Here is a 25,294-nt window from a genome sequence, read left to right on the forward strand (position 1 = left end):
GATATCAAAGATTTGCCTGCAGGTGACTGGACATATACCAAACTGTCATATCACTGGAGAAAGAGGAAGTTGAACATTAACAATGGGAACAACTTGGCTCCTGGATGGTCCTTTTATAGTAAAGGCTAAAACTTCATAGGTTATTACTGGTGTGGCACCACTGGTTCATGATTAAAGCAACAATTTTCTTGAACCTTTAGCACATGGTCCATTTTCTACTTTTATCACCTCAGCAATCTAATTTTAAAATGAACTTTTTGACCATTTAATAGCTAAGAATCTTTTACAAGAGTCCTCCATTGATGTCTCATTGAGTCATGGAAGTCACTGCTGTGAGTGTCTGAGGTTTACATCTACAAAATACATACTCAGGCAGGCGCTCTAAAGTAGAAGAGCTTTATGAACAGGCCTGGTGATGGACTGTGTCTGTGGTCAGATGACCAGTTTATATAGACTGGCTCATTAGCAGAAGGTTGGTCTTCATTTAGCAGATGAATTTTACTGGCTAAAGCAACTCATGAAGATTTACTATGGTGTAAAGAGGTTGTAATTTATAATGGCATGAATGGAAGCTCTACATTGTCAAAAATATAGACTTTTTGAAGTATTAAAGTATCCATAAGAAAAAAAAATATCCAAAGTAATATAATGAAATCTGCCTACAGAATAGAATGGGACATAAACCACAATATCCTGAGGTACCTAATCTACTTTTGGATGGCTCTCGGTATTGGGGACTTACAGAAAAGCTAAACGTGACTTTTTTTCAGCTCTAACCCTGCTTCTGGTTCTGCTTTATGGCATGAACAGTACAAGGTCAGCCTCTTTTCCACCCTAAAATCCTCCCCATATATGAAAATAGTTCTCATTTTCCTTCTGAATCTTCTCTTCATCAAGCTTCTGCTCTTTCAACTGATTACACATGGCATGCACTCAAGATGCTTTATTATCCTGGCTGCTCTCTTCTGAAACATGTCGAGGTCCTTGCTAAACTGTGACACTCAGAAGTGACTCCATATGTGGCTCCCCATGGCAGAATAATTTGGGACTCTCACCTCATGATTCCTAGGGGCTCTGCTACTCAGTGCAGGACCTAGAAGCATTAGTATATTTGGCTGACCTCATACCATGTTGATTTGTTGACATGGTATGATTGATATGTTGATTTGATAAGGCACTAAAATCCCTAGATCTTTTTAAGACTAAGAACTGCTTATCCTTCTCTTTCTGCCTCCAAAACCAACACCTCCACTTGTGAAGGTGATTTTTTTCAACTTGAGTGTTAGAATTTACATTTTCCTCTATTAAATTTATCTCATTGTAGTTCTGGCTTGTCAAGATCTTTTTGGTTTTTAACTATTATGTAGGATGTTAGCTACCTTTTTCAGCTTTGTCTTTTGCAAATTTTATACTTTATATATACACCTTTATTTAAGTCACAAATACAAGTGGTACAGTACTATACCCATAACCCTGGGGCACTCTAAGGGATCCCTCCTTTCAAGAGGACATCAAACCATTAACAGCTACTCTCTGAGTCCAGCTGTTCAAACAGCTCTGAATTCATCTAAATGTACTACCAGGTGGCCCAAATCTCTCCATTATTTCCACAAGAATAGCATAATATCCTCACTCAGCTGCTTTGCTAAAACCTAGGTCAACTATATCAGGTTCACTCCCAGGTTAGGAGCCCTGTCAGATAAGGAAAAGAGAGTTCTCTGACATGATCTGTTATTATATCTCAATGGGGTTTCATTTCTGAAATATCAAAAGAATTTAACCATAATATGGCTATCTTACCTGTAAGAAGGTTTTGTTGACAAAACCCCTAATTATAGCATTATAATGAGATTTCTGTTTTTTGTTTTCTCTGGTAAGGCAATTGAGGTTAAGTAACTTGCCCAAGGTCACACAGCTAGCAAGTGTGTCAAGTGGCTGAGGCTCGATTTGAACTTAGGTCCTCCTGACTCCAGGGCCGGTGCTCTATTCACTGTGCCACCTAGCTGTCCTAAGGTTTTAGTTTTTTCTCCATGAATAGCAAAATTATTTCAAATATTATTTTAAGATAAATTGGAAGAGTCAAATGAGGACGATTACATTGTTTTATCTTCAACATAGTTAAAAAAGTCTTCAAAATAATCTCAAATAACAAGAGGATAAATTGAAACAAGGAAAAAGGGTAAACTTTGATTCCTTCATCATTCCTATTGTACCCTGACAGTGAGATAAGTAACTTCTCTGAATATATGCATGATTTAAAAATTAATGTGAATTAAAAAATAATGTAAATATTTAATCAGCTTGTGTTCACTATAATGCATCAATCAATGCAATGCACATGCCCTTCTACTTCCTTGCTATTTCTCAAATTTGTCCTTTCCTTTCCAATCTCACTGCCCTTATCCCCTCTCATCTGCACTATTCGAACAGCTTCCTAACTGGATAATTACATTTGTTGCATCACCATCTAACCAGTAAACCAGTTTTACAACTTGTATTGTGTTCATCTCATTTTTCCTCACCACAAATATACAATTAGTGGCCAAATCTTGTTATTTTTACTTTTGCGACATCTTTTGCATCTGTTCCCTTCTTCCTACATCAACAATCTCTCTCATCCCTTCTAGCCCGGACTGTCATTGTGGTTGCCTAAAAGCGTCCATCCTTCAAGACTCTCCCCACTCTAAACTGTCTTCCACCTAGCTCTAAAGAAAAAGCACAAGTTTGTCCACTCCCTACACAATAAAATCCAATGGCTGACTCTAAAATCTAATATCATTTCATCTTTATCTCCTTTTTTATCTCAGTTCTTGTGAGTTTTATAATGTATATAATTATTAGTAGAGAAGCATGTATATATAATTCACAAATAAGTACATGCATTATTGAACTCAAAATTTTTGTTGGTTTTGGTAAGCAATCAAAAAGGTCTGAAGACTGCTGCCCTAAACCATAAACATCTTCCCACTGGTCTCTGCCTCCAGAGTTTTTCACCCCTCCCCCCAATCTACTCTATACACAAAATGAGATTAATCTTTTTATGAGACTTTTGTTTGCATTATCAAACTGCTTAAAAATCTAAATGTCTTAGCCTGGCATTCAAGTAATCAAGCTCCAACCTGCCTTCTGAACCCTCTAATCACTAGGCACTGTCCAGAGTTCTCTACTAATATGGCAAATCTCTCCACCTTCTCTGTTCCTATGCTTTTGCTTTTGTACTTTCTTCCTTCCTAAGGTCCCCCTTCTCCCATTTTTCTCCAGTTCCTCACTTCTCACTTCCCAACTCAAGTGCTACCACCTCTAGGAAGCCTTCCCAAACCACAACACTCTGCCACGCACCCTTTGTGACAATGGTCACTCAGTGTGTAGCAGGAAAGAACAACGAATGGAGAGTCAGAAGATCCACAAGCGTTTTTAGTCCTCCCACTGTTTGACCTTGAACAAGTCAATGAATCTCTCTAAGACTCAGTTTTCTCACTTGTAGGACAACAGCCATAACTCCACAGGAAGACAATACAATCTGGCTAAGCTATAGGGCTTGGGGTAAGAAAGAAGCCCTTGGTCTGAGTCTTGGCTCCAATGCTTACTATATTATCACTCTGCCTCTGAGTCTCAGCTTCCTCATTTGTGAAATGGGTATAAGAACACTCAGACTATCTATTTCATAGGATTATTCCAATAAAAGAACTTTGAAAACCCCAAAGCATTATGGGAACTATTATTTTTATTTACCTAATTATAAGCTCCTTGAGGGCAGGGCACTGCCATTATTTTTTCAATTATCCAAAGGAACTATTATTAGGTGCCAAATTTACATACAGGGCAGCTAGATGGCACAGTGGAGAAAGTACCAGGCCCGGAGTCAAGAATACTTATCTTCCTGAGTTCAAATCTGGCTTCAAATACTCACTAGCTGTGTGACCCTGGGCAAATCACTTAATCCTGTTTTTCAAAGTTTCCTCATCTGTAAAATGAGCTAGAAATGGCAAGACACTCCAGTATCTTTGCCAAGAAAACCCTAAATGGCTTCACAAAGAGCTGGACATGACTGAAATAAGCAAACAACAAAAAATTTACATACATAACTAAATAAATAATTGTGGTCATTATATCAGGAAGTACTTTTTTAGTCTAAGAAAGTCATGCTAAGGGAACTATGCCATAGACATAGGAACAGAAAAGCTAGCTACAAGAATATGATAAAGCCATGCATAAAACATAACATCATCCACCAATAATGACTCAGAAAAAGTTATTTTTTGCCTTAGCTAGTTTCTAGTGAAACTAAATTAGAACAGGAGAAGATTTTAAAAAACTAACAATTTGTCCAGTTTTGGGGGGGAAATCTTCTTCTGACATTTTCCTTTAATCTAAGAAAAAAAGCTAATTAACAATGTTGACACAATATTAACTTTGAACACCTTTCATTTTAATATGTTCCCTTGGAATCTTAGAAGTCTCAAGTTTGAATTTGAAGAATAACAAGTTACAAATAATTATCAGCTAGAGAATAAAACATACCCCATTGTTGAAGTATGTGTTTAAAACTTTCAGAGCAGTGTCTCTTCGATTTTCATCTGAAGCCACCTCATATTCTGCCTAGGAAAGAAAAGTAGGGAAAAGTCTATGCTTTATACATAAAAAAACCCCAAAACATACCAACATATAGAACAAACCATTCAAATATAAATTGTGTGATTACTGGGTTCAGGAAAGCCTTCTTTGATCACTTTACTCCATGACCTCTCTTAACCATCTCTTCCTTCCAAAATTTCCTAATGCATTCTGGTTTCCTTTAGCCTTCTCTCACAAATTTATCATCCCCCATCAGACAGAAAACTTCTGGACTACGGATGATTTTTTTCATCATTGTAGCTCCCAGTCTCTGCTATAGTGAATTGCCCACTTGTTTGATAAAATAATTCAAAAGTCTCCACTTTTTTCACTAATGGAATAGACTTAAGCTTATATTCACGTAACTTAGATTTGGGAGGGGTCTTAAGAAATCATCTGGTGCAACCTCATTTTTCAGTGAAGGAAGTTGACTTAAGGCCAAATTGTCATCTGCTGTGGTGGTTAGGAAACTAAGAAATTAGCTGCCCAGTTGCTTTCCTAAATTCTCGCTATGCTATACTTTGATTTGGGAGTATTAAACTGGATTCAACAAAACTAAAAAATGAATAGCTTGGCCATACAAGCTGTTAGAATGAATTCGGTTTTAGACATCACATAAAAGGAGTTTGATTTTACCTTTATTCAGTTTTCAAGACATATGAATAAATATTTTTCAAGAGTTAAGATTAAATCTCTATTTCTCAACCAACAATCTGTAGATTACCATCAGTCTTTGGGAAAGGGGGGTGTAATTTTATATAAACTAAGGTGATTGATGGGAAGAAATTTCATCTGATTCTTTTCCCTACAGTGGAAGCAAAGCAACCTTTGGGTGCCTCATACCCTAGGGCCTGTGCCCCAGGATTATGTGCTACATAATGTTGCACCAGATTTTAGTGGCTATGTCTTAGTTTACCAAGTTTGGGAAACACTAGCCTATAGCTTGTCTCTTCATTTTTACTCTGTAACTTTCCTGTATAAGGGCAATTTTATCAGTCTTCTAATTAGACTATCCAAGTATCCAAGAATCCAAGTGAAGGATCCAAGTCTGTTTTAGCAGGAAAATTAAATAGGGAAGGTGGGCATAGAGGAAGGAGGGGAAATGATGATTTTCTTTTTTTTTTTTTTGAGGGGGGAAGGCAGGGCAATTGGGGTTAAGTAAGTTGCCCAAGGTCACACAGCTAGTAAGTGTTAAGTGTCTGAGGCTGCATTTGAACTCAGGTCCTCCTGACTCCAGGGACGGTGCTCTATTCACTGCGCCACCTAGCCTCCCCCAGTGATGATTTTCTTAAACTTCTTGAAGAGCAATACCCTTGGATAGGGATTCGGACTACTCTGTTTAGGTCCAGAAAGCAAAACAGAATAATAGGCATATGTAACAAGAAGTCAGATTTCACCTCAATAAAAGGAAAACCTTCCTAATAATTAGAGCTGTCAAAAAAATGCTTAGGGATTGAGTTTCTTCTATCAACAGAAGTATTCAAGGAGGGATGTGATGATGCCTTGTTGGGAATCTGGTAGATGGAATTCAAGTATCATATTAGATAAGTACTGGACTAGATGGCTGCTGATGCCCCCTTTTTAATTCTAGTATTCAATAATTACACTTAGATTTACTACCTTAAATCATTAAGGATTATTTTAGTCATAAAGTAGAATAGAAAGGTTAATGATCTATAGTATGCATCAAAACAAAATTCATCACATTCAGCAAATTATATTCTTTTTAATTTAGTGCTAGACATGTTTGATTTCCTAGTATGAACAAGTTTATGACACAAATGGATTCTGCCAAACTTAGACTGTTTACAATTTAATTTCTGGAGTACAATGAGTATAGCGTTAAACTGGGTCTGGTCTGAAAGTTATTCAACTCTTCAAAAAATGATAATGAAAGAAAATGAATTATCTATTCAAAATAGAATTTTTAATTCATAACCTTTTCCACATTACTACTTCCAGGTACCAATAATAGGGAATGAAATAATGGATTAAGGGATTAAGAACTCACACAGAACGAGTATTCACATGGTGGTCAGAAGAAGCGAGACAAGGACACTCTCAAGGTCTGTCTCAAGAACTTTGGAATTGATTGTGTGACATGGGAGACACTGGCACAGGACCACCTGGTATGGTGTGCCCACATCAGAGAATGTGCTGTGCTCTGTGAGCAAAGCAGAACTGAAACAGGTCAAAGGAAATGCAGGATGCGCAAATTGAGAGCATCCACCCAAATGTTCACATGGACTATTTGTGCCCGACCTGTGGTAGAGCAGTCTGAGCTCATATTGGTCTGATCAGTCCAAGTTCCACATAGTGAAACTTAACTCTAGCATAGTGATGTCATTTCGGTCCTCTTCAAGAACAAAGGACAGCAACCAACCAAGTCATTATTATTATATGATTTGATAAAAGACAGCTCAAATCACTAGAGCCTGAAGTTCACTGCCCCTTAGAGCTGAAGTCACTGCCACAAAAATACCTTCTAGATTTCTTACTTAAATTTGTAGTCCTAGGGTGGCTCAAAAAAACCTTCTGTGAGTTTTCTTAGCATCACATTTATGTCCCATGACACTGAGGCTACTTCAGTGGTAGCTTACTTTCCCAAACAGAATCAGGTCACAGTTACCAACCTAAGAAACCAGTTCAGTCTTCTGCACACTACAGACCTTCAACAAATGCTACTTGTGCTCCTTGTCAAAGGCTTAAATTCCTACCAAAGTGACCCTGAGGGACAGTTCATTTGAGGCAGGAGACCAAATGTTTGGGTGATAGCTAGATCAAACATGGATCCATTCTTAATCTGACTACACCATCCAATTCAAGGTTCAAAAAGGAGAACTAGAGCTATTCAAATTATAAGGGAGCCACTGAAATCACATATAATTTATCTTTGTGTTGTTTAAAAAAACTTTCTGACAAACACTTCTCTCCCCAAGGGGGTGGGGGGGGGAAGCATCTACAACCATCTCCTTGTGTTACAACTTAACTTATACAACATATATTCCTTTACAAAGTTTGTGGCAAAGTTAAGTTCTATAAAATGAATCATCCTCCCAAAGGCTTGTATTTCAGAAATGCCTTCCCAAACAAAACTATTTAATCACATTACAATTAAATGTGCAGAAAATGCTTTTAATGGATATAAAAGAGCAACATAATAAAAACTGATAATAATACTTAAAAATGGATTTAATTGTGAATGCAACCCCTGCTATAAAAGTAACTTGAAAAAACTCAAGGAAGCATACTTGGCTGGGTAAGGGTAAAAGGACCAGGATCTTTGGGTATTTGTCAAGGAAAACTTGAGAGTTATGACTACATGACAACCCATGGTTTCCTAAGGTTAACAGTCACTTCTCTGCCCTGTAGACTACGCCAGAAGACTTTGCCCTTAAACATGACAGATGGGCAACACTAAGTGTATTTAATTAGTCCTATCTGAGTTGTTGCTGCATTCCTATCTGAGTGATAACTCTTTGATAGAAGTTTTTTTTTCTCTCCTAATGCTAAGTTAGTTGATGAAAATCCCCATATCCCCAGAAAGAAAGGAACTACGCCTTATCTACCTTTACACCCCCCTCCCCCACCTTAGTACATAAGGCCTCTCATATAGGAGGTACTCAATGAATATTGGTTGGATGAAAGAATATATAAATCAAATCTAAAACATAATTGTAGGGATCAAATTACCTATTGCAAAACTCCTAATGATTTCCAAACAAACCATTAAAGTTGTCCTAATGGTCTTTAAACAAAGCCTATAGCTCATCTGTCCATCTATTGAGCAAAGAGCAAATTAAAGGACCACCTAGGCCCATCATTTAGAATCATTCCCTAAGTTATCAGTTTTTCTATAAATAATAATCTTAATTTTTTTATTTGCTTTTTGGAGGGTAATTAGGGTTAAGTAACTTGCCCAAGCTCCCATGGCTGGATCCAAACTCAGGTCGCCCTGACTCCAGGGCCAGTGCTCTACTCAGTGTGCCACCTAGCTGCCCCTGTATATAATAATCCTAAAGAGTATTGAGGCTTTTAGGTCAACAGTGTATCCCTAATGCTCCAGGAAAGAAGCAAAATGTGAATTATTACCTTATTGATCATTAGTAATACATCCTGATTTCTACAGAATTATTTTCTATTCAAATACTTCAAATCCTAGAGTTGGAAAGGACCTTAGAGAGAATAAAAACTGTAAAGAATAAAAACTTCCCCCAACTCCAGGGGAAAAGAAATTCCATCTACCACTACAGATCAGCATCTTCTATGAAACTCAGAGTCTTTGAGAGCAGCCTAGAGTTCCCAGTGGTTAAGTAACTTGCTCAAGGTCATACAATCAAGCCTTATCAGAAGTGGAACTTGAAGTGAGGTCTTCCCAGCTTACGAATGTCTCTCTGTCCATTTCTTCAAGTTGCCTCATAATGATTAAAAACAGAATGGATTGCCTTTTGAGATAGTGAGTTTCCTGTCACAAGATAGGTGAAAGCAAAGGATAAAAGATCACTTTTGTAGGGATTTATGGATGTAATCCATACTTTTTGGGGGGCAAGGGAAGGAACTGAACCAAATGAACAATGAGGCTCCTTCCAACTGTAGTCTCCTATGATTCTGTTAGGTTATTCTCTCTACTAAAGTAGATCATTTCCATAACTCTGAAGGGGCAGAAATTGGTGTAAGGGAAAAAGAATGTTCTCTATGGTATCAAAGGACCTCCCACTGCTATTCACTATCTGTGTGACCTCAGATCACTCCTTCTCTGGGCTTCAGTTTCCTACACCATAAAGGAAGGGAGCTGACCTAGGTCACCTGTAGCTCTAAATGTATGATCCTGTAAATAAAGAAATAAATAGATAGGTAAATAAATAGGTTAGTCTGTTGCCTGAGAAAGCCCATCTACAACATTCCCAACAAACTGTCTCCCAGTCTCTGCTCGAACACTTTTGGTGCCTGGGAACTCACTACTCTCCACCAAAGCAGCTTATAATACTTTCACACAGCTTTGATTTTTAGGAATTTTCTTCTTAAATTAAATTGAAATCTGCTCCTGTGTAATTTTCAGGAACAGTGTGATATGGTAGAAAGAGTTCTAGACTTCAACTAATCCTCATATATCTATTTTGAGTTTTCCTCACAATCCTACTGGACCTTCCCTGGATACAATAAAGATTGCAGAAGGTTCCTCCTAACACATTCTGTATGTAGTGTGACTAAAATTATGAGACAATCATCCTTGACCTGGACACTTTATGTTCGTTAATATTATCTAAGATCTAATTAGCTTTTGGGAGGCTGCCATGGAAAACTATTTATTCATTTTGAGCTTTCAGTCACCTTAAAACATATTCCTTTTCTATCTAGTCACCTCTTATTTATTGTGTCTAGTTCCCTAGTCATTAGTCCTTTTCTCTAACTAGACTGTGAACCCCTTCAAGGCACTGATTAAGTCTTATATTTCTTCTGCACCCCCCACAACACCTACCAAGGAGCTAGGCATATAACATGTGCTCATTATCAGTCCTATCTTAACCTTCTCTGAATGAACTGGACAAGTTCTGTTTTGATCACAGTATCTAGTTCTTTTCCCTTACTACTTGGTTTGAAACTTCTGACAAAACTTGACGGGATCTCTGGTAGACACTCAAGGGAATGTAAAGTAGTCTAGGGAGAAAATATGGCTGAGTGTTACAGCCAAAAGAAAAAATACTAGCACGGTAGTTTACTGTTACTGCAGAAGTATAACAATTTTAAATCAATGTAAGTCTAAGCTAAGAATTTAGTTCTAAGGAAGACCAACACATTTCAATGCATATAGTTGGAATTTAATCAACATTTGTTAACTGATTGATAGTCTGCAAAAGAAGATAAATACTAAGTCACAAAGAGAAAATTTTGCATCCACTGCTCAAAATGAAGAAAGTCCCCTGGGCAATTGCTTCTACAAGAATGACCATAAACCCCTTTTCTTAGTCCCATCTAAGTAAGTTTCATGGTTTTGAAATCTTCTACTTTTAAAGAAGTACTCAAACATGAGTAGAAAACTAGAATTTCTTTATCTGTGTAAGGCACTGATCCAATTGGGTCAGGTAGGCTTAGGGTTAGGCCATGTTCCAAACTAGAAATTCGCTATGCTTGGTTTAGGAAGACTGGAAGAACACCGGCCCTGGTGTCAGGAGACCCGGGATTGGTTCCGGCCTCAGATATTTAGCACCACACTCAGAAATAACTGGCCATGTAACCTTGAGCAAGTTACTTAACCTTAGGGGTGGCTGGGTGGCTCAGCGAGTAAGAGCACTGGCTCCAGAATTGGGATGACCTGGGGTCAAATCCGGGCTCAGATACTTAGCACCACACCCAGAAATAACTGGCCGTGTAACCTTGAGCAAGTTACTTAACCCCAATTGCTTTAAAAAAAAAAAAAAGACTGGAAGAGCCCTTCAACAAAGGATGGTTTTTTCCCCTAAAAAGGCAATGAAATTGTCCTTGAAAGTTAATTAGTCGAAGGAACTAAGAGACCTATATACTAGTAGTCAAGACTCCTTGGGTTTAATAACTTCACAATGCAGAGTCAATACGCTGACTGTACTGTAAAATGTGAAGGAAATATGCCCCACTGAATCAATCCTCTATTTCTGCTGAATATCCTTTCCATATGATTGTTCAGTAAGTGTTCTTTTGGTAAAGTTTATATTATCTACAAGTCTCATTTCACTCTGATCTCAAGCCTGAACCACTGGACCATGAGAGCCAACAAAAAGGCAACAGCAGAAATTGTGAAACAGGGAATAGGCAAACAAAGACATCTCTTAAAAAACGGCAAATTCTGTTCAACCTGACTGTGCCTCTCATAACATTATGTCTTCCGTATCCTTTTGACTCAGTGTACCCCAGGATTATTGAATGTTTGCATCTGGGAAATGAAAAGATACTTTTCAGACAGCCAAAAGAACACTTCTTGGAATTTTAATTTCTCTCCAAATCAAATCAGCATAACACAAATAAAAACCAACAGGCCACTTAAAAGTTATCTAGGAGGGAGGTAACATGGGGATATATTAAAACACAAGCTTTAACACTATATAGATTACAATTTGACACCAAAGAAATTTATTTATCATGACTTCAAGAAAACTGGTTCATTCACCCTGTCATTGCTCAAGTGTAAATAACTTGAAGTGATTTACTCTCTTTTATAGAATGTTTCTACTATCTTTTAAAAAACATGACTAAGCAAATCAAGATAAATTGGGATAAGTTGCTTACCACTGCATCCAGAAATTCAATGCATTTCTTTAGATCAAGCTTTGTATCACAGAATTGTCTGAAAAGTAGTCTTCCAATGGGCTGTTTGTCACAGAGACTGTTATAGTCCTTTTCTGAGTACAGAAAGAAAAAGTAAATAACCATGACTATTAGAAACTGCAAAGTGATTTTCGAAATTTTCGTTTACTCTTGACATGAGAATCAAAACATTATTTGCTACTGTAATAGTATTTATACTCACCAATTTTTAATAGAAAATAAAAGACCTACATAAATAAACATTTCAAATGATAACAAAAGGGAGAACAAAGATAATTCAGAAGAAGTGGCATATGGCACTTTTGCTTTCTTCTCCAGTCAACTCATTCTATCACTGAAAGAAAGCTGTATTTGAAAGCAGAGCTGGAGATGTGGCAGGGGGTGGGTTGGGGGGAAAGGGAAAAGAAGACAAGAACTTAAAAGAAAAAAAATTTGTTCAATAAAGTAACTTCTAGCATTTATTTAATGCTTTCAAATTGGCAACATTTGTTACATACACTATTTCATTTCAAAGAAGTTAATCCACTTGATCACTGTCAACCAGAGGGGGTTAGAGGTGGGATCTGAACAGGTTTTCCTGGATTCAAGTTCAGAACTCTGTATCATAGTACCTCAAACATCATACTCATCACAAAAAATGTAATGTATATACTTCCATTCCCTTACAACTGAGTAATCCAAATCATGACAAAGGAAAGAGCTGAGAGTAAGAAAGCAGAACTGAGTTTCTCTTGTCTTCCAACTCAGTCTCTCTGCATATGATTTATACTTTCTACTGTTTACCTATATGAAATAAGAAAATATTATACTCCTATATCTATTTAGTAGTTGTATTATATTTAAATATCCTATGTATCCTATGTAATTGGTTGATATTTTGCACTTGCTAATCCCCAAAAATGATCTGTTTGAGAATATATGAATGTTAATTTTTGTTCTGGATCAAGAAAAATTAAAAAAAACAAATGCTTAAAGTGATTAATGTATGAATTTAATTTTAGCAATCAAATAAGTCAATCTAATAGGGAGACTTTACAATTTTAAATAAACACACCTTTGCTGTAAAGATACAAAAATAGAAGTATATCTTCAAAATTATGCTTACAAAATGTTAACCTAAAGAAATGTCTTACTACAAGTGATTAGTAATTAATTTGCTCTTCATTAAAAGAACACAAAGCTATCTACAGTTGTGAAAAAATGCTCTGATTTAATCACTATTGATTGAAGATATGCAAATTAAAACATCTCTGAGCTACTACCACATCAGTCAGATTGGCTAATATGACAGAAAAGAAAAATGGCAAATGTGAGAGGGAATGTAGGAAAATTAAAACATTAATGCACTATTTATGAAGTTGTATACTGATTCAACCATTCTGGAGAACAATTCTGAACTATGTCCAAAGGATTATAAAACCACGGTATATCCTTTGACCAAGCAATATCTCTACTACAGCTGCATCCAAAAGGACCTATATGTACAAAAAATATTTGTAGCAGCTCTTTTAGTGGTGGCAAAGAATTAGAAATTGAGGGGATGCATTTCAATTAGGGAATGGCTGAACAAACTGCTGTATATGATTATGATAAGATACTTTTTGCTATAAGAAAAGATGAACAGGATGCTCTCAGAAAAACCTGCAAAGACTTATGTGAACTGAAACAAAATGAAATGAGCAGAACCAAGAGAACATTGTACATAGTAACAGCAAGACTGTATGATGATCTACTGTGAACAACTTAGCTATTCTCTGCAATACAATGATCTAACACAATTCTGAAGGACTTATGAGGAAAAATGCTGTCCATCTCCTGAAAAAGAACTGGTAGGGCCTGAATGCAGATCGAAGATATTTTTTCTTTACTTTGTTTATTTTTATTGTGTTTTTTTTTTGGGGGGGGGTAGGGGTCTGTGTTTCTTTCACAGCATGACTTGCATAGAAATGTGTTCTATATGATTACACATGTATAACCTATGTCAAATTGCTTTCCTTCTCAATGAGGGGGGAGTGGGGAAGAGAGAATTTGGAACTCAAAATTTGAAAAAAGAATGTTAAAATTGTTTTTACATGTAACTGGGAAAAAATAAAATATCAAATTACATTCACTTCAATGAGTTCAATTATCACAACAAACTGGACGGCAAATACCTACTGTACCAACTATGATATACCACTGGATACAGTCAACCCATTGTGCTGCTCTGTCTGAACACATCTACTGGGATGCTTGATCATCTTTTATTGTAATAGAGATGATGAAAATGAATGAAAAGACCAACTGTAGCTCATATGTCAATATTTATTATAGAAGATGAATTAAAGAAATTCTATGCACAATTGATTCTCTAAATCAGAGAGACATACATTTTTGATGCTTGCTGACTTTAAAGCAAAGGTGGACATAGTGAAAAGATGATAAAGAATATTCTGGAAAACATGATTCAGGTCTGAGTGAAAGAGTCCAGTGGTTTGTGGAATTTAAAAGAAGCTTTATATCAAAACAGTATCAACACTTCCATCCAACTAGAAGGTACTAGATAAAAGAATATATCATCATAAAAAAAGAAATATACTATATCTGAGAAGGCAGGATTATATGGGAGTCATAAAGGAATCAACTATGTATACAATGAAACCATACACAAATTAAAGGTCAAATGTCATCAAATTAGAAGGAATGGAGACAAGATAGAACTATAATCAACTGCAAAAGTTTCAATTTGAACTATTCAAATGGGCCACCACTGACAAAAAATAAGATTAAGTAACTGATTAATTTTGGTTATCACCATTTCCCATAGATACTGAATTTTAAAAGTAACCACAATAACGGGAACGACAAAAAAATTCCAGAAACTGCCTTTACCAGCAAAGACTTATCCTCCTTTCCCCAAAGAGATGCATGGCAGCCAGTTCAGAATAAAAAACACATTTAAAAAGAAAAAAATGACAAGTGAGGATGGCAAAAGATTATGAGTAGTATCACTTCACAAAATAGCAAAAAATAATGTAAGTAAAAACAAGTATACAGAAAGGATGACGTGAGGTTTAAACAACTCACATCATTCTGAGAACTGATGTGGGCAGGAGGACAAATAGATGGAAAATGGAACAAATCTGCCTGCCCTATCATGGTGTTTCCTGTTCATCACAGTAAAAGAGTGGTGAGAATTAGACCCTAATGCCCTAGACCCCGTGCACTCCGTAAGGAAGCACGATAGCGCTTCAGAGGACAAAGGTGAGAAGGTCAGATAGACCTGACAAGCACACGTCTAGGAAACTGTACGACACCGAGACAATTCATACCAGAGATGCCGAGCACGAAAGCACTCAGGGTCAGGCTTTTCCCCTAAAATAATCTCTCTCTGGGAGCACAAGGCAACAAAGAATGCAAGGAATTATGGGTAGTGATATCCCTAAGAAGCTAACCAAGAGAACAATAACTACTGACCAAAATGCCCACTTTCTCACTTTTTTATGCTATCTTTGATGAAAACATGGGAAAAGAACAGTGTTTGCCAAAGGATTTTCCATAGGAGACTACATCTTTACAGGTCTTTTTTTTTTTTTTTTAAGCAATCGGGGTTAAGTAACTTGCTCAAGGTTACACGGCCAGGTGTTTCTGGGTGGGTGCTAAGTGTCTGAGCTAAGTGTCTGGGATTCGATCTCCAGGTCATCCTGACACTGGAGCCGGTGCTTTTACTCGCTGTGCTACCTGGCTGCCCCCAGGTCTTTCTTAATGTTAAACATATATACACACACGCACACATACACATAGCTCTGCATCTGTAGAGTAAAATGCAGCCCCCTAAATTCTCTCTCCCCCCCCAAATAAAATCTCTCATGTATGTGAGGATTACCTAGATTTATTTCTCAATAAACGTAATCACAGGGAAATATTTGTTCAATGGCCAATTACTATATCAAGTAATGCTTAAACCAGGGAGATGTGTTTAATTAAAATTATAATACTACTGAAATTTATAGATTTAGTGCTACCAATCAACCTACCACAGGGATGCTTTTCAGAGTAGATAAAATAATTAATTTGTAGTAGCAAAAGTTCTAGAATATCAAAGGAAATAAGAAGGAATAAAGTAAGAGTAAATCCAGTCCTCACATAATATTGCAAAGCAGTAATCATAATAACTTGATTACTAGTTTAAAAAAATGTTTTTAATGAATCAAAAGAACAACCAAGACAAGGATGAAATGGGAACAATTGTACTCAGTAATTCACTGTTTGATAAACCAAAAAAACACATAAATTACCTTGAAAAGATCTTATTTGACAAGAATTGCTAAGAAAACTGACAGAAATCTGGCAGAAATTTGGTTTAGAGACCTAGAATAGGAAACCTATGGCCTCGAAGCCACATGTGGCCATGTAGGTCCTCAAATTCAGCCCTAAATCCAGACTTCACAGAACAAATACCCTTAAAAAGATTCATTCTGTGAAATTTGGATTCAGTCAAAGGGGCACACCAGAAGACCTGCAGGGCCACATGCGGACTTGAAGATGCAGGTTCCCCACCCTAGCTGTAGATCACTATTTTATATCATATTCAAATGGACCTGTAATCTTAAACAATTGGAAGTTCTCTCAGTGCCTGCCTAGCTTGTGAGAGTTCCACCCCTATCCTTTCAAAAGTTTACCAGAATGAGTGCAACCCAACTGCCAGAGGCCTTTTTCACTTTTTTCCATCAGGGTGAGGGAAGCTAGTGGAGTGTTCTATCTCTCCAACTGTCAGACACTGTTCTCACTATGCGACAAGATCTTTTTCTCTACAAGATCTTGTGATGATATCTTTGCATCTTGGTCTCCTTTGGACTAACTTTCTGATTATGCATGACAGCCTCTTCATACCCACCATTTGCTTTTCCATTACCTTGTCTATAATGATCAGCACCTTTTGGAAGGTGTTTGGTCAAGCTCATCCACAAAGAAAAGGCCAAATAATGAATGATGGAAGGAAAAAAGTATTTAATAAGTGCTGATGTTCTCCAAGAAACTATGCTAAAAGCTAGGGATATATTCTACAAGCAAAAAAATAGTCCCTGCCCTCAAGGAGCTTACATTTTAAAGGAGGAAGACAACACATCAAAGGGAACTAAAAAGAGGAGGGAGAGAGGGAAATGAAGGTAACCCAGCAGGAAGGAATGATTTTGAAGACTAGAAAGTCAGGAACAGGGTCAGGAATGGAATGAAGGAAGGCCAGTTTGGGTGCCCTTCACAAAACAGAAAAATAAGATGGAACTCACCAAAGGGAGAAAAGGGCAGTAGGCTTAGCTGTCAGATATTTTATGGTAAGCAGGGCAGAAGCGTAGAAGAATATTCTAGGGTGAGGAGGCCCCAGATGCTGAGGCAAGTTCCAGGATGAGAAACCAAGAAGGGCATGAATCTGAAGTACAGAAAGTCAGGAACAGGACTATGAGTGGAATTAAGAATTCTACTGCAGATTTCAATATGCATCTAAATGAATACCTTACAGAAAATAGCTTCATAACCCAAGGTCTGTGAACTTATTTTTTTTAATGTTTTGAAACTGCATTTCAATATAATTGGTGTCCTTTAAAATCCTATGAGTTTTATTTTATGCATTTAAAGTACACTGCTCTGGGAAGAGGTCCATCGGCTTCATCAGCTTATAACATATATCAAGGACCTTCACTGACACAACAAAGGCTAAGAACCTCTGCTACATAAGTATGTATATCTGGGATAAACAACACAGATCTTAAACCAGAAAGCATAATATAATCAAACTGTACATGTGGCTGGATCAAATGATAGAATACTTATAAAACACTTAGCACACTGTCTAGAACATAGTAGGTACTATATAAAATGTTTATTCCCTTCTCTCCCCACCCATAATCTTAAAGATCATACTATAAAACAATTAAAAGATAGCTGGAACAGGAAGCTTTCACAAAGAAGATCAGGGGGTAAATTTTTAACCAAAACAAAGGATAAAAGCAATTATGAAAGATAAAAATCTACTTAATTACATGAAATTAAAAAGCTTTTGTAAGAACAAAATTAATACAACTAGGAAAAGAAAGGAAGTGACTGAGGAAAAAGTCTTTCCATTATATATCACCAGTAAGAGTCTGATTTCCAAGATAGTCAACTAAAAGAAACACATGACCAAGTCATTTGCCAATATGTACATGTTCAAGGGATATGAACAAACAGCTTTCCAAAAAAAAATGCAAACTATCAGCAGCCAAATGAGCAAGAGTCAAACATTATTAATAAGGAAATGGCCCCAAGGTTTCATTCCATATTTAGCGAATTGGTAAAGATAACAAAAGATGAAAACCATGGATATTCTTTAGTGCTATAATGGCTGGCGGAAGACAAGCACACTAAGGAATTGCTAGTAGAGCTATGAATTGTTCGAACTGCACTAGAAAGCAATTTGAAATGATGCAAACAAATTTACTAAAATGGTATGCCTTCTAACCCAGAGGCTGCAGCAATATACACATATTCCAAGGTCAATGACAAAAAAAGAAAGTCTTCTGTCCCCATACAAAACAAAGTATTTATAGCACCATTTTTTTGTAGTAGCAAAGTAATAGATACAAAGTAGATGCCCCATCAGGAGGAAAAACAACTAAAGAAAGTTGTGATACATCAATGCAGTAGAAAGTTATTATGCTCTTATAACAAATAATAAATACAATGAATACAGAGCACGGTGAGAGATACAAACTCACTGAATAAGAAGAGTCAAGAAAATAACAACATACAGAGCTACAATAAAAACAACAGCTAGCATTTATGTATCCTTTTGAGGTTTGCAAAGCACTTTACATGATCTCATTTGATTTTTACAGAAATCCTGTAAAGTAGGTGCTATTGGTGTCCCCATTTAACAGGTAAGGAAAGAGAGGGGTTGAATGATGTGCCCAGGTCACACAGCTAAGTCCTAAGGCAGGATTTGAACTCAGGTCTTCCTGACTCCAAGTCCAGTATTTCTATTTATTATACCACCTAACTATTTACAATGTAAATGGAAGGAAAATACTCAATGACTTCAATTCAGAGAAGACTATAGGGGAAGGTGGCCAACAAATATATTGGAAAACATGGTTCAGAAATAAGAAACAAAAGAACAAATTCTTATAAACTAAGAAATATTTTCTTCAAGAAAATATCTAGTACCTTCTGAACATGAATACCTAATAACAGTATGTACATACACACACACACACACACACAGAAATTCCTTCTAAATGAAACAGGGAACAACTGGTTACTGTTAGGGGAGCCATTCTTGAATCAACTATGTACAGTCAGATTACTAACTTGTTACAGCAAAGATCAAAATCAATAATAACTAGGCATGGAAATGAAGCAATTCAACTTGACCTATTTAAACAAGTTGTTGATGCCAAAAAAAAGGAAATAGGAAAAGCTTAATATGAGTCAACAATGGAGCAACATGAGAGTAAATAAAAACAAAATAAATTAAATCTGGGCTCTATTAACATAAGAGTAGTATCCTGATAGAAAGTTATAAACCACCTATATTTGCCCTAGTCAGATCATATCTAGAGTACTATGTCCACTTCTAAGCACTTTTAGGAAAGGCACAGACAAACTTTAGTGTGCTCAAAGAAGGATGACCAGACTGGGGAAATAAATGGAAACTATGCCACATGGAGATTAGTGGAAAGAATTCATGAAGGTTAGCCTAGAGAAGAGGGGACTTGCTAGTGGGGCCAAGGGAAAGAACATACCATTAATATAAAAACATAGTACTGTACCCGAAGGGCTCCAGAGGCCAGACAGGAGCCATGTCCATGATTCAAGCAATAAAAACACAAATCTCATCTTGATAAAGTGAAAAGCTTCCTTAAAATCAGAGCTAGCAGTAGAATGTACTGCCAAAGGAAGCAGCGAATTAGGCACCATCAGGAAAGTTACAGACAAGGCTGGATGGCTCGCTCAGTTGTCAGAAGGGCTGTAGAAGGTATTTTTGTTTAGGAATAGTTAGACTAGATGACTCTGAGGTTCTTTTGAACTTTGTGATTATGTGATTCAATTAACTGGTGATTACAGAGAGTGTTTCAAAGGTCTTAGTACAGTTTAAGCTTTAGTACACTTTAACAAAAATAAGATTTCACAAGTTTAAGTTGCACTAAAATTTTTGGGACACTATATAATGACCTCATTGGATTTCTTTAAAACAAAATCCTCTGTAACACATATGAAATATTGTTGATTTACAAAGATATGATTTAAATAAAACTTTTAAAGCAAGGTCTGTAAGTTAGATAAGAATATATACATATATCTTTGTCATTAAGAATGAGCAGTCTGAAGGATTAAGAATGTTCAACAAAAATATGTTGGGTTCAATATTTAACCAACTAATCTATAGGGTAATATAGGGACAATGTTATTGTTCACATATTTCCACTGTAAGTTAACAGTTAAAAATTTTAAGGTTATCAGGATAACTTCTTTGTTTCAAACTACTAATAGCTGAGTGAACTAATCAGGAAATTGTCATTTACAACTTCCCAAAATAAAAGGAAAGAGAATCTACTTAAGAGTGATATTTTCAAGTAAAGTCATATACAAATTAACAAGGAAGCCCAAAAAGAGAGAAAAAAGAAAGATCAAAAATCTTCTCTACTACATTACTTTAAATAGATATAATTTTCCTTTCATGAAAAGAGGGTAAATAAACCACCTATATAACTAGGAACAGCTGTTCAGTTTTATTCACTGTGACATCTGTTTAAAGAACAACCCCTTTCATTTGCATAGATTAAATCAAATGGGATAGATGCTCAAAGAGCCAATATTGATTACTTAATTTTTCTAAATGACTAGCAAATGAATGGAAGTACACACCAAAATGACTCTGTGCTCCAAATAAATACAAATTTGTAATTTTATGAATTTATAAAAGGACTGGATAGATTAAAGAAAATACAAATAGTAGTAACCACTATAATGATGATGTTAGGAGATCAGGACTAAGACACTAACCATTCCACTTAATTTAACAAATTACAAACATCAATTAAGTGCCTTTTATGTGCAACTCACTAGGCTAGGGAATGGGGATGAAAAAATGAAAAAAACATAGACTACTGCAAAGTTATAACATGGATACATGCAGACATAACATAAGGAAGAGTAAGGCACAGCAAAGGAGCAATCCAGAGAAAGCACTCTAGGAACATAAAGAATAAGAGAAATCTTCCAGCTCGAGAAGGAAAAAGGAAGCGAAGAGAGAATGAGGAAAATCTTCAACTCCTAATAAATACAAACCATGAAGTGGAGATGCTTTATGTTACCATTTGTTACATTAACATATATAATAAAAGTACTTTTGGAATATGGCATTCCACAGATTTCCAGGAGCCAAGATGGTAGAGAAAGCAGGAAATTGCCCAAACCCTTCCACGTGCACTCCCAAACAAGTATAAGATAACACCCCAAAATGAATTCTGGAACGGCAGAACCAACAAAAAAGATAAGAGTGAAACAATTTTCTAGCCCAAGACAACAGGGAAGGTTGTCAGGAAAGGCTTGTCTTACTCAGGTAAAAGAGGAGTGCTGTTGGGCAGGCATTGCCTCTGCAAATCAGAGAGAGGCCCTGAGACTCAAGGCAGGTCAGTGACTGAGCAGTGACTGCAGCAGTGAGCAAGCAGCTAGCCCCCCTCCCATGCAGCCCTGTGTAGAACCCTTCCCCTGCCCCAGGCTCAGTACAGCACCAGGTGCACCACTTACACCAGCCACCGCCATCCTCATCTCATCACCCAGCACAGCACCAGGCGTCCCTCTGTGCCTCAGTGTAGCACTAGGTGAACAACCAGATACCAGCACCAGGCCCCTCCCACATACCTCAGCACAACACCAAGCTAACAGTAAATGTCGACACTACCCTACCTCCCCCCACCGCCCCAGGCCTCAGTGCAATACCAAGTGAGCTGCCAGACACCCACTGCTTTGGCCAGCACCAGCCATCTCTCATATCCCCCGCTCCCCTTACTCCCAGAGCGGTGCCAAGTGAGCCACCAGACCTCCCGCTGCCCCAGCACAGCACCAGACAAACAGCTAGAGCCTACAGCACCAATCACAAGGAGTCTGGGTCCTCTACCCCAGGAGCAAAGTTTATCTTTAAAAGTAACAAAACAGGCTGGAAAAGATAAAGCAAAAAACAAAAAAGAACCTGACCACAGAAAGTTATTATTGTGGCAGGAAAAATCAAGACACAAACTCAGAAGAGGATAATGATATTAAAATGCCAACACAAAAATCCTCAAAGAAAAATGCGAATTTGTCTCAAGCCCAAAAAGAACTCCTGGAAAAGCTCAAAAAGGAATTTAAAAATCAAATAAGAGAGAAGAAAAATTGGGAAAAGAAATGATTATGATGCAAGAGAAGCATGGAAAAAGTCAACAGCTTGTAAAGGAAGCACAAAAAAATGGAAAAAAGAGGTATAAAAGTTTACTGAAAAAACCAACACTCTAAAAAGTAGAATTGGTCAAAGGGAAAAGGAGGCTTAAAAAAAACTGATGGGGGCGGCTAAGTGGCGCAGTGAATAGAGCACCAGCCCTGGAGTCAGGAGAACCTGAGTTCAAATCTGGCCTCAGACACTTACTAGCCATGTAACCTTGGGCAAGTCACAACCCCAATTGCCCTGCCTTTCCCCCTCCAAAAAGCAAAATCAAAACAAAACAAAAAGGAACCAAACTGATAAAAAAAAAAATAACTCCTTAAAAATTAGAATTGGACAAGTGGAAGCTAGTCACTCCCTGAGACATCAAAAGTCAACCAAATAAAAATCAAAAGAATGAAAAAAAAGAAGAAAATGTGAAATATCTCATTGGAAAAACAACTGACCTGGTGAACAGATCCAGGAAAAATAATTTAAGAATTATTAGACTACCTGAAAGCCATGATCAAAAAGGACCTAGACATCATACTTCAAGAAATTATCAAAGAAAACTGCCCTGATATCATAGAACCAGAGGGTAAAATGGACACAATCACCTCTGGAAAGAAACCCCAAAATGAAAATTCCCAGGAACATTATAACCAAGTTCCAGAACCTCCAGGTCAAGGAGAAAATATTGCAAGCAGCCAGAAAAAAAAATTTCAAATGTCAGAGAGTCACAATCAGTATTGCACAGGATTTGACAGCTTCAACATTTTAAAGGGTATGGAATATAATATTCTGGAAGTCAAAGGAGCTGAGACTACAACCAAGAATTACCTACCAAAAAAAACTGAGCACAATCCTTCAAGGGAAAAAATGGTCATTCAATGAAGTGGAAGGCTTTCAAATTTGTCTGATGAAAAGACCAGCGCTAAATATGGCATTTCACATCTTATTAACTTGCAGTAGTAGTAGCGGTAGATATGATGCAGTTAAATTGAGCATTGAAATCACATTTCTTTGAAAACCAACATATGAATTCTAACAGAAGTAGAGTTCAAGTTAAAAAACTTTAATCTTCATTAGTCACTATCAACCAGCTGTTAAATATGGATTTATGGAACATAAAAGCCTAAAGGTTAACATTTGGTTAGCCAAACAACACTTTTTGCATTGCCTTCTCCCTCCGCACAAAACCCTAGCATCTTTTTTAAGATTAGAGTTATAAAATGTAAATATTTTTACTGCAAAGATAATTAGAGTGTTTTTGTAATACTGGATAACTTTTAAATATTATAAACATGACTCGGTGTATTTAATTTAAAAAAAGGTAGAAAATGTCAGCTCCAACTGACTATTTTCACAGCCAAGAGCAAATGCATGTACACTATTTAATCAATAGGTCCCAAGGAGGCCTGCGTCTACCCTGGGTTTTTTAGTTTTGTTTTTTTTTTTTAACTTTAAAACCTCCCTCTTCTGCTTTATTGACAAGTAAATTGTTCAAAAAGGTTCTCACAGTTCAAATAATTACAAAGACTCAGACTTACATTAAAAAAGTAAAAACCAGATTCCCCTCCCACCCCCCAAAGCAGTAGTGTCCAGATCCAAAGGAGCCCCTTTATGGAGAATATGAGGAGAGAGCCAGTACTGTCTGTCAGACACTTAATGTTACAGGACTAAATGTGGGCTAGAACACTCAGTTTCAACTAAAAACAAGTGCACATCATAACAGAGTTTTTTTTTTTTGGGGGGGGGAACCATTGATGTTACCTTATTATCCCATTAAAATCAAATCTTCAATAAGTGACATCCAATTGGCATATTGGGGCAAAAGGCACACTAATGGGCCAATGAAAAACTGGACATGCCAGCTGTGGGATTAATTACAAGCTTTTAATGAGAGGAGGTCACAAATATGGTCACTAAATGGAGAATATAAGGAAGTGTAAGATTAAGTAGCCACACAAAACACCATCACTGCACATGGGTCATGGGAAGTCTTTAGGAGGGTGCTGTGTGTTTTTCTACATGATCAATACTGGTTTAGTAATCATGGGGTCTCCATGCAGGTGAAAGATGATGAATGAGAAGAGTTGCTCTCTCATGTGACCCTTGTGAGGAATCAAGAACACAGATGTTTCATCTGTGGGTAGTCATACACACACATTCACAAACATATGCATATGCGTGTGAGAGAATGCTACTCCTCCTCAAAAAAAAAAAAGAGGAAATGGGAAATAAATGAATCAATATCTTTGCCTCCAGACCTGGGTTTTTTACACCAAACTACTGCCTCTTCAACAAGATAAAAACATATACAAACCACCATTTTTAGAGCTTACATTTAGTTATTAATAAAGTAGAAAGCTAAGGGATGGGGGTGAAGGAACGATTCCTGTTTGGCTTGTGGTGGCCAAAATTTTTAAAAAGTTTATTTAGTTTATTATATTCTTAATATTGCCATTCAAAGTAGGTAATAATATGCTACAACACTCTACTAATTTTTTTCGGTTAAGAAAATTTCTAGTGCAGATATTTACATTTTGCTTTCATACTCCATTTATTCAGCAAGCATTCACTACTTAATTTAAAAAAGGCTTTAGGGGTGGCTAGGTGGCTCACTGAATAGAGCACCAGCCCTGGAGTCAGGAGCACCTGAGTTCAAATCTGGCCTCAGACACTTAATACTTACTAGCTGTGTGACCTTGGGCAAGTCACTTAACCCCAAATGCCCTGCCTTCTCTCCTCCAAAAAGCAAAAGAAAAAAAGGCTTTAAATCTGGAAACAAGAAATGTAACCAATTTTATGAAGTCATCCTTATAAAATATAAAATAATCCTAAATTGTTGATTCAAAAAGCATTTATGTTCTCCCCACAAAGTGTAACTCAAGCACTGCAGAACATTGCTGACAAATTCATTAAGGGATAAATACGGGAAAATACTGAAAATATTTTGTGTTTCTT

General features: G+C 36.8%; 1 protein-coding gene across 4 annotated transcripts in view; it reads right to left on the reverse strand.

The window, feature by feature from the left end:
* GRK4 (G protein-coupled receptor kinase 4) overlaps positions 1-25,294 on the reverse strand; it is a 141,172-nt gene that overhangs the window by 81,048 nt on the left and 34,830 nt on the right. For all 4 annotated transcript variants that reach the window (XM_069070748.1, XM_069070738.1, XM_069070746.1 and 1 more), the window contains 2 exons: positions 11,875-11,987; positions 4,522-4,599 (listed from right to left, as the gene is read on the reverse strand). In XM_069070748.1, coding sequence (XP_068926849.1) covers positions 4,522-4,599; positions 11,875-11,987 — 191 coding nt within the window. The remainder of the gene's footprint in view (positions 1-4,521; positions 4,600-11,874; positions 11,988-25,294) is intronic.

The sequence above is a fragment of the Petaurus breviceps genome, unplaced genomic scaffold, assembly GCF_028583685.1.
Source record: "Petaurus breviceps papuanus isolate PSGF00001 unplaced genomic scaffold, PetGlider_PUasm1.0 140, whole genome shotgun sequence".
In the NCBI taxonomy this organism is placed as follows: Eukaryota; Metazoa; Chordata; class Mammalia; order Diprotodontia; family Petauridae; genus Petaurus; species Petaurus breviceps.